This window comes from Pagrus pagrus, assembly GCF_965226575.1.
Source record: "Pagrus pagrus genome assembly, chromosome: 1".
In the NCBI taxonomy this organism is placed as follows: Eukaryota; Metazoa; Chordata; class Actinopteri; order Spariformes; family Sparidae; genus Pagrus; species Pagrus pagrus.
In genome coordinates this window covers 2,743,176-2,753,505 of record NC_140185.1, presented here as the reverse complement: position 1 = coordinate 2,753,505, position 10,330 = coordinate 2,743,176, and the positions used below count along the sequence as shown (strand labels likewise).

At 40.3% G+C, this 10,330-nt stretch overlaps 1 protein-coding gene across 1 annotated transcript; it reads right to left on the bottom strand.

The window, feature by feature from the left end:
* Positions 1-2,835: 2,835 nt before the first annotated feature.
* fgf4 (fibroblast growth factor 4) lies at positions 2,836-9,211 on the bottom strand (the record flags this gene model as incomplete). Its single annotated transcript, XM_084376669.1, has 3 exons — positions 2,836-3,051; positions 6,870-6,973; positions 8,818-9,211. The coding sequence occupies 3 exons, from the start codon at positions 9,209-9,211 to the stop codon at positions 2,875-2,877; spliced, it is 675 nt and encodes a 224-aa protein (XP_084232795.1). The 3' UTR covers positions 2,836-2,874.
* Between the last annotated feature and the right edge of the window lie 1,119 nt (positions 9,212-10,330).

Below are 10,330 nucleotides of genomic sequence, written 5' to 3'. Positions count from 1 at the left end.
GGTGGCTTTTACACTAATTCTGAAAATGTATACAGTGACATGTATCTCCCAGTTGTGAGCCTGCATTGCTTGGATCAGACTTGACATCCATAATGGTTTGAAAGAATCACAGCCTAAAGCCACTATAGTGACAGTTTGCATTATATTTTCTTGAGCTATGTGTGTCTTAATACCTAGCATGTGCATACAGTGTGGCTGGCCTCTACAATAATGCTAATCAGTTCTACTGAAGGCACTCTTGCTCAACAGAAAAAAAACAGTACTATTCTAAACAGGGGTTTGCTGGTTAAATGCATATATGCTATCATATGTGGAATGTTGAAACTGAGATTTCAAACCTCTTAGATAAAAGACTGAATAAGAAAAAAGGAGAGTATAGCAAAGAAAACTGTTAAAATGTGGTCACCCATCTCTCACCAGTCCCTTTTTTGACCGGGGTTGTTGATGATTGGTAGATTTATTCATCACTTGCACCAAAGCCAGCAAAACAAATGCACCTCGCGCCTTCAGACATCAACTTCCACCCAGCTATGTTGGTTTAAAACTGTCCTCCCCCGAAACGGAATACCAGCACCTTCAGTTACTTCGAGGTTATATTTACAAAATATATAAAGAAAAATATAGGGTTACTGGCCCTAGCCTATAGTACAGTCAAACAGCTGTCCGTAAATATTTCTCCCATGATTATCCTTTCTAAAAGTACATCATAGGGTAAAGATAGTCGGAACGTGACAAGGCGCAACTAGGACAACATGGCCCCAGAGCTAGGCTGCAGTCAACTGCAGAGACTCACAGTGAGACAGAGAGGAGAAAAATACAAGGAAGAAGGAGTCTGGGAGACATGTACACTAAACTGAACTAGTGCATGGAACAGCTTAGTCTGTAGGAAGTTAGCTAGAGCTTGAAAAGGGGTGTTGGTTTTAGTGAAAGAGAGGGTACAGAAGGAATAGCAAATTGGTTGTACCGGAACTGCAACAAGGTTTGTATCCTCACCAAAATGTATTTGTGAGCTTATTTTATCTTGAGTGTGTTGTTATTCATCACTGCACGAGGAAATGACTGGAGGGGAAATTCACTTAGTAAATGACACTGATGTATAGGTTGGGAAATTCCTTTAAAAACCTGAAGGAAGATTGTGCCTCACTATAAAAACATTTACGGAATAGTTCATTATGTAGAAATATGCTTAATTGCTTTCTTGCTTGAGAGTAAGATGTTCAGATTGATACCACTCTCATGTCTGTATTGCAAATACTGTATGAAGCTACAGCCAACAGCTGGTTAGCTTGGCTTGGCACAAGCTAGCCTACCAATATCAAGCTTGTGCACCCACTTTGGATAAGCAGTTACAGTACAGTTGTTTTTTCTTTTGGGGTTGGGGTTGTTACATTTTAAAACAAGTGAGCAGTTAATGACTGAATTTAAATTATTAGATGAACTTTTATTTTAAGCTCACTAACACTATATCTCAAGTCCTCATAAGAATTGAAGTATAAAATGAAGTATAGTCATTGGAAGGATCAGGACAAGCCTTTTATACTGAGTGACATGACACCTGAGAGTGATGACCTGTTCATCTATCCCTGAACAAGAAAGGAAATAAGCATTTTTCCAAGATGTCAAATATTTTTTTTAAATCCAAAAACATTTAAAGTAATTCCAAAGCAAGACAATGTTACTTTTGCTGGAAAGCAGACGTTGTAGCTACAAGTGAAAATGGCAGCAGTAAAATGTAATAATGACTGTTAGTGTGTGTTTTGGTGTTATGAATTCAACCTTTGATTTGTAAGAGTAAGACTGTGGTATTTCTTCTATCAAAAGTTAGATAGAGTTCCTTTAGGTCAAGGCAAATATGACTAGGTGATGGTGATCAATTTTGGCACAAAACAGGCAATATGGCAAATACCTGTTCAATTTTCACAAACTTCCCCAGTCCAGAACAATGTTGCCCAACAATCTCTGCCATCCCCAGCAGAAGGACTTATTTGTTCCCATCCAACAGCTATTGGACAATCAGAAATAACTTGACATTAAGAAACGTCCTATTCCACAGTCAAGGCTATGGTACCTCCATTGTATTTCAGCTCTTTGACCTTGCCTTTACATTCCCAAATTCTCCACTTATATAATGTCAAAGAGGATGCCTCTCTCTATCTGCAGTCTTATAGGTCTGACTGAGATTGACGGCAGGAAAGTTCAGAGTTCATCCCCCCTCGGTAGAGCTATAAACAGAGCGGTGGAGGTTGTGGGGGTTTTCAACTCCCCCCTCCTACTCTCCTCCCTGCCCCTCTCTCCCCGACAGTAAGATGATACTATTTCAATTAGACTCCAGTGCCACACAAAAGAGTTGGAGCGTTGGGCAATAAGTGCCACTTCTGACACCAAAGACACTCGCGCCTCATCTCTTTCTTTTAGGCTAAGACTTTAAAAAGTCCTGTTTTAGTGAAAATGTATATATAAAAAACAAAACAGTAAAGTCATAATGTCTCCTGTGCACTGCTGCATATTTCCTCATCAGTGCAAAGAAAACCAACATTTGATGACAGGATTTCATTCCGTAGCAGCAAATATCTGATAAATTAGAAAATGAAAACATAAATAACGTGTTTAGCATCTTGGATCTTACTGACCCACAGTAAAAAGACAGGCCTTCCTAAAAAATATAAGCTGTGAAACATAAATGTATATATATATATATATATATATATATATATATATATATATATATATATATATATATATACACACACACACACACACAAAAGATTATATCAAATATGATACACTTGCATAAAGCTTGGAGTAAAAGTGCATCATAGTCTGGAGTGCCCCCCCACTGTCTCCATATTGAGGTGAAGTCTATTTTTGAGGCCACTAGATTCTTGGCAAGAAATGTGTCACCGTCATGGCGGGTGACACTCGGTTTCCTCTTTTTGTTTTGCCATTCTTACTCAGGCCGATGTACATCCTTGGGTAGACCACCGACTCATAGGCGTTGTAGTTGTTGGCGAGAAGCTTTTCTCTAAACTTGCACTCGTTGTTGTAGTGTAACTGAAAGAGAAAAGAAGTAGATATAAGGATTATTTGAAAATGCTGATTGTTTGAAGGCAGAGACAAAACAAAGATGCCAGGACAATTTTTCTTTTTTATTGGGGGAGTGGGGAGGAGGAGTCTGCATTGTTCATAGTGATTACTATCAAACAATTGCTTTATTTCAGGGCTATTGTACAGGAGCTGTTTTAGTCAGAGATTTAAACAAAAATGAGATCGTGAAATGATTAATGTTGTGAGTAAGGCAGGATTCAGGATTACATGCTCTGATTGTGCTATTTTCTCTCTGTGGGTTGAGTAATAGCTTATGACCTGGCTCTTTCCAATTTAACTTATTTACTCATTTTTGGCTATTGCTTTATATTTATCTGGTGTTGTATTCTTAACAGAACCAGTAACTGCTGTTTGTAAATTCAACCCAGTGTTTCCCATAAATCAATTAGACTCTGGCAGCACACAAAAGTATAATTTGGCGTGCCATAGTCTCATAATGATCTGATGTAGCACTGTAGATCTGTAGAATGTTTTGTGCCATTGCTTCAGCAAAACATCCTTGACTCCCAGTCAGTCAAGCCCCCCACCCCCTGCTGTACGCTCATACACCGTCTCTCACACACACAAACACACACATACATGGCGTTTTTCCATATACATCTGCCGGCCTGGTTCTCCTCGGTTTGACTTGGAGCGGCAGCCCAGCACAACTGGGATTTGCATTTCCATCACAACTTGGCTACCTGCTCAAAGGTGTGTCTTAAACCAATGACGCGCTTGTCCCGATCCCCGAAGAATCACCGCTAACAAAGTGGCTGCACTAATTCAGGTACGAACACCTTTCATTTCCATAACTTCTTCACAATAAAAGCCCCCGTTATTTAGTCATTTAAAAGCTTTTATTATAAGCAGCATTACAGGAAACGTTGTGTTTTCAGCAGCAGTAACTAAACATGACTCCTGAACAGCTGAAAGTGAGCATAATGAAATAGTCAAACACAGCAGATGCTTGAAAGTACAAACGGGACGAGATAAACTTCAGAGATTCAATTAGAAGCTACAAAAGTACTGAGAGCTGAACACACTGACTTTTATGTCTTTCTCTCAGGTTTCCTGCACAGACATGAAAGTATCAATTTGAAACGCACACTTGTTTGAGGGAGAGATGGGTGAAGTTACAGGTTGGCCGCAGTTGCAAGACATCACCACAGCCCAGTTGGAGGCGGGGCAGGCCCTACTCCGGAGCAGGTCCATTGAGTACACACATTAATATGCACGTGCACTCCAACTGTAGCCTCAACCAGACATGACAATTATTATCTGATCTCTCAGTCAAGTTCACTTAGTAACTAGTTATTAATTAGTAACTAATCACCAGGAAACTCTAGGTGCTGAATCGTAGGCGACTGGACTCGTTTCAAATCACCAGGAAGCAGACCCAAAGCTCAGTGTTGTGTTTTTTCCCCTACATTTTATATTTTCTACTATTTCTGATTTGTGTTCATGTTTTTTATGATATAGCCTCCTATTTTATTTTAGATTGATGCAAATTTTAAAATGTGCAAACATTTCTATCAGGGGCCATAGTTTCATAAACTCCTATGGGAAACACTGCCTTCCCATGTTTGTGTGTAAAGTAGTGTTGTCACAATACTGGAATTTCTAACTTTGGCGCAAAACCTTGAAAAATATTGACATTCAAAACCATCGTTTTATACCATGGTGAAAATACTGACACAACATTTTAGGCTATAACATTAACATTAACATTAACATCAGGGATGTGGCACTCAAATGAAAATAGCTGACCCACCCTTAAGGTCAGCGGGTTAGGCTTAGGGTCACAAGGTTTAACAAACCATACAATAAACTTAAATTCTAAAAACACAAGGGGAAGCATATCACCAGAGTGAATGACAACTGATGCTCTTTGCTAGCTACCATTAGCTAATTAGCTAAGTTAGTTTGTCTGAACCGGTACCTCAGATCACATGGGGAGTCACCAAAGGCAATGAGGCCCAGCTCAGCAGAATTTGACAGCCTGAGCGTGAACACAGCCTCCAAGACCGAGGCACAACACAGTTCATAGGCATCTTTGACAGAACAGCAACACTGTAGTGTCCTCACATTCTGTTGATAATGTTTGGGTTTTGCCTTACACCGCCATCTCCCAATCGTCTTTAGGGATTACAGGAGAGACTTAACAAGTTTAAGCTCAATTACATCTTTCACAGTTTTGCAAAAAGGTTATCATGACAGTAAACATAGTTTACCTTGATCCTGATACATATAGAGGTGTATATATTATTATTTTATCATTATTCTTATTTTCAGTTTCATTCAATTAATTCATTTAGATAACAAGTTTCAGCGGGCTGAATATATTATATGAATGTCCGAATATCGTAATCTATATTTAATCAGTTTGACTAAAGTATTTATTTCACTGTACATACAGTACCTGGATATTCTGCATCTCTGAAAAGACCCTGCCTGACGCTGTGTCAGAGGTCTGGGTGCTGAGGCATTTCCCTCCTCCTCCCGTCTTCTCTGGGGCAGTTTTCTTTCTCTTGTTTGTGTGTGTGTGTGTGTGTGTGTGTGTGTATGTGTGTGCGCGCGCGTGTGTGTGTGTGTGTGTGTGTTTGTGTGTTTAAACAAGTTTGGGGTGGTGCACACAGCCTTCCTACACACATCACAGTTTGCAACGTGTTAGTTTGCAGCTGTGAAATAGCTCCAAACAATGCACCTCTTTCGTTCAACCATCACTGCATGTCAGATTAAACTAGTCAGCTAGCTGCATGTGCACATTGTGCAAGTTGTGCACACGACAGGACAACAGCACAGCAGTGGAGAAGCAAAGAGCAGGCTTACATGTGTTCACGAAAAAGGAACGCTTTTCAACAGCTCTACTCATTCATGACTATGTGGGTTTAACGTAGATAAGAGAAACTGAAATGGATCCTTTTGTATCTATCCAAGTGATTTGATCTTTAAAGGAGTACGGAGTACTGATAGTATTGATATTTTGGGATTGAATCGCCCACCCCTTCTGGCCATGTCTTACAAATTGCGTCATCATTAGTGTAATGATTTGTCATTTACATATATGATATGATTATTATATTTTCAAATCTTTTCAGTTTGCATCATTAATAAATGCATTTTGTCAGGTCAAACATGTCAACCAAATACCATATTACTTCTTTTACTCTTCAGTCCCAACAGGCCATACATCAGCAAGCTAGTCTTGTCTATTGATATAGTTATCTAAGTAACACTTGCCCCTGTAGTCACTGGGTGTTACTATTGAGTAACAACTTCTCTGTGGTGCCACTAATTGATCGTAGTTTTATAACGTTTTCCTCTAGTGATGTGCAAATCTCCATCTAATGAGCATGTTCTAACACAGCAGGTGGTACAACCTGTTCCTGAAAGTTTTGTTTCAGCGATTTAAAGTTTTGTCTGGTGTAAAAGAGTCATCTTTGCTGTTGTTTTTTTGCACAAGATCCTGAACTAGATTTTTTTATTTGAGTCTTAAAGTGTGAGTCATCGCATTATTAGAATTAACCCATTACAAGGGCTGTAGCACACCATGGTCATGTATTTCTCTGGGAATTTGTGAGTTTCATGAATCTGGAGGGACTATGGTGATTATTTGATATTGCTGATTCCAGTATTCTAGACTCATTAGCTTCACATCACTCAGCAGACAAATATAAAATCAACAAAGTCAGTATTTCCCAGAGATTGATTTCTGGCAGTGCAGAGAAGGATTTGAATGATGCATGAGACAGTGGCAGACAGTCACAGTGTTCTACACTCACAGATCCGTACAGCTTTCCTCGCCGGCTCATGGCCACAAACAGTCCACTGCGAACGCCCATCAGAGTCACCACTCCTCTCTCTACTGGAGAGATCTGCAGAATACCTTCAGAGAAAACAAACCACACACACTGAAACATGTTCTTCTGATGGAGAGATCCAATGTTGCTGCTCCATAAATTTGTTACTCTTCCCAAAAGATAAGTTAGACAGTCAGGAGCTCATCAGAAAGCTAAAGAGTTTCCATTTCTATTTAAGGTTTGATCTGTAAATGCTGATGAGCACTTACATCTTCAAACACTTTACAGGTGAACTATTTGATGCTCAACAACAAACAGATTGACTTTAGTTGTCCTTGTTGTTTTATTGGGTTTGCCAGGTGTGGCCCTGTAAGCCTGATCTCATTCTAGGTTCATACCTTAAACAAATTTATGTATGAAAATTTGTGGACTGCATTCAAACTGGGAGAATTCTTACATGAAAGACAACTTCCCACACCTAGTATTTCCAAGTAGTATAATTATTGGCGCAAATATGTAAACTGGATTGTTTAAGTTTTCCTCAGAGCAGTAACTACAGAACAACAGAAAACATGTATTCATTCATTTAGTCTATAATGGAGATGATGCAGACAGAAATGGTGCCAGGCTGTCAGCCTGACTAAACCAATCATTCTTCAAATGCACAGTGAAGCAAGGATTAAAGGGGACCAATCTAATTATTCTCATTATTCTATTGCCACTGTGCAATTAACATTTACTTAATAATGAAACTTTTTTTGCCAGTTTAAGGTTAACCAAGCTATTTTTACACAACTGAACTCTCAAACTGGGCTCAAACTACCTTAAATACCTCAGACTATCTGAAGAAAAATAGTGCAGTCATTTTGTGTGTGTGACATGATGTGAAATTGTGTGGGTTTCACAAGTCACACAATGAACAATATTTCTTCTGAGGTTTGGTGTAACAACTGACCACATACTGTAGCTCTCACTCATCAGTCACTGTGAGTAAATTAAAGCCATTAAATGCAGAGATATTTGAAGATTCAGTGAACCCCTGGTGCAGTTTCTCACTTGGTTTTGACAAGCTGATGTGTTCCAGCAGGCTATGTGTTCCTCTCTCTCTCTCTCTCTCTCTCTCTCTCTCTCCGTGTGTGTGTGTGTGTCCTTTGTTACTGATATCATTTTAAAATGCTTTACAGTAGCTTGAATTCCTCACAGAGATTCTCTGTAATGTATCTCCCTGAATTTGTATGCCTTGTCTTTAAATAGTACAAGGAAAAAACAACAGGCAGCCTGTCAGCTCCACTGTATAAGGCGTTCTGCCTGCACACGGGAGGACGGGGATTAGCTCTGACATGTTAGGTACAGAAATGTTTGAAATGTTCTCTTTATGTCTGCATGTGAGTCGGTATAGGACTTCGTCTGGGCCGGACTGCTTGGGTTAATCTGTCTTAACAGATGGGTCTAGGCGCCATGTCCTAACTTTAGTTGCTGGCTCGCCGCTGGCCTGGATCACAGCGAGCTCTGGTTACACACAAGGCGGAAAGCACCGGCACATGCATGCTCAGCGGCACTGTGGAAGGACTCCAGATGTTGGCACTAACGCCTGGCACAATAGCTTAGCTGTGGCCTGAAGTGTTCACTGACTGACAGCAGAGCAGCATCTCATCCAGCAGCGTATAAAGTAAAGGCTGGGATCAGGTGTCAGCAGGTGCCGTGGGCCCAACAGCTTCGTAAAACATGCTCAAATAACTATACAGTGTTTTAGTCATTCTAGTTCTCTAAAGTTCAGCCTGTTAACTTCAACAGTAACCTTGCTTTTGTTATTTACGTTTGAAACCAGTAACTGTGAGTCAGACCACACTTCCATCAGGCTGAACAAGTCCAAAGTGTGGACCTGGTCGGCAGATAGCCTAAATTATGATAAATAACTGACACAACTTACTGTGGCGGTTTTCGTTGTGTACTCCGGTTATTCTACCGTCCGGTAACACTTGAATATGAAAGCCGATCCCCACGTTGCAATAGAGGCGCCGCAACCTTTTTATGCCCAGGAGGTAGTCACTGTCCCGGCTTATCTCCTCCCGCTTTTCCCCCGGGATCCGCGCCAAGGACCGTGAGTAGAGGGCTTCCAAGCGATCCGCCGTCCCGTTCAGACCGGGGACGCATCCCGCCAGCCCGGTCACAAGGACCAGTACCAAGACGGTCTGCAGGGCCACCACAGAGCCCATCCCGGGTCTGGCTCTGAAAGCAGCCTCCTGACGTTTGCCTTCCCGATGAAGCGAGAAGAAAAAGAAGAAGCAGCGGCGCGGCAGAGAGCGTGTGGAAGTTGCGCTCATTCCCAGACCGACAGGCGCACTAACCTCACCGACGGGGCGACATTGATCTGCATGGACGCTGTGCAACCATGCCTCTATATTTATACCTGCAGACACATTACATCACAGCTCCACACTTAGAAGATTTCTGCAAAGTACATTTTCACATTCCAGACTGGCGCAACAGACGCTTTATTGGAATGAATAGCTGCCTTATCTGAGAGAAAAGTCAGGAGTTTGTAGAAAATAAATGAATAAAGGCGTTATTATAGTAAAAAAAACTTCTTTGTGTGCGGCTTTCATTATCAGCAGCAGAATATCATAATTTATGTATGGGAGGATGTAAAATAGGAAACGGCCAAGTTAACAGACCGTGGTGTCGAGACAGGAGACAGTTCTATAAATGAACAATAACAGGAAAAAACACAGGTCCAATTCAACCGAATGAAAAAAAGCGCTAACTTAAGACGGCAGAAGGGAAATCATGTCCCGGGCCCTTATAGAAAACAATGGTAAGACTAAATAGAGAGTTTGCAGCATGATAAGTAGGCTGTCATTGTCATTGCCAAGAGTTTACACAGTTCTGAAATTACAACTGAAACACTCGTCAAGTTTGTCAAATGTCACGTGTTAATAGACCATGTAGTAGGCCACAAAATAAATTATATATATAAAAAAATATATATATATATAAATATATATACATATATATATATATAGCTATAAAATAAGTCCTGAAGAGTTTACCTGTTTCTTTGAAAGTTGTATTATTTCAGCCATGTTGTGTTAATTTCATTCAAACAGCCTTCACATGATTATTCTTACTTTTGGAACTAAAACCACCTTTGAACTGTTGTAGGGCCACACCAAAATAAGTGGTCTCAAACTTACACAATAGACAGAAAAGACAAAAAGCCTTAAATGCTTCCCTGAAATAATAGATTTTTGTTGAAGCATTTGTTGTTTAAATTATGATAATCATCTGGTGTCATGGCAGCATGTCTTTGATGTGTCATGCTTGACAGTCTTTCAGATGCACTGGTGCATTGCCTTGGATGTCCATTGAAATAAACCAAACTAAATAGCTCACCCTCCCTTTTACTTCAGCTTCTCATCACTGGTATTATCCCTGCTAAATCT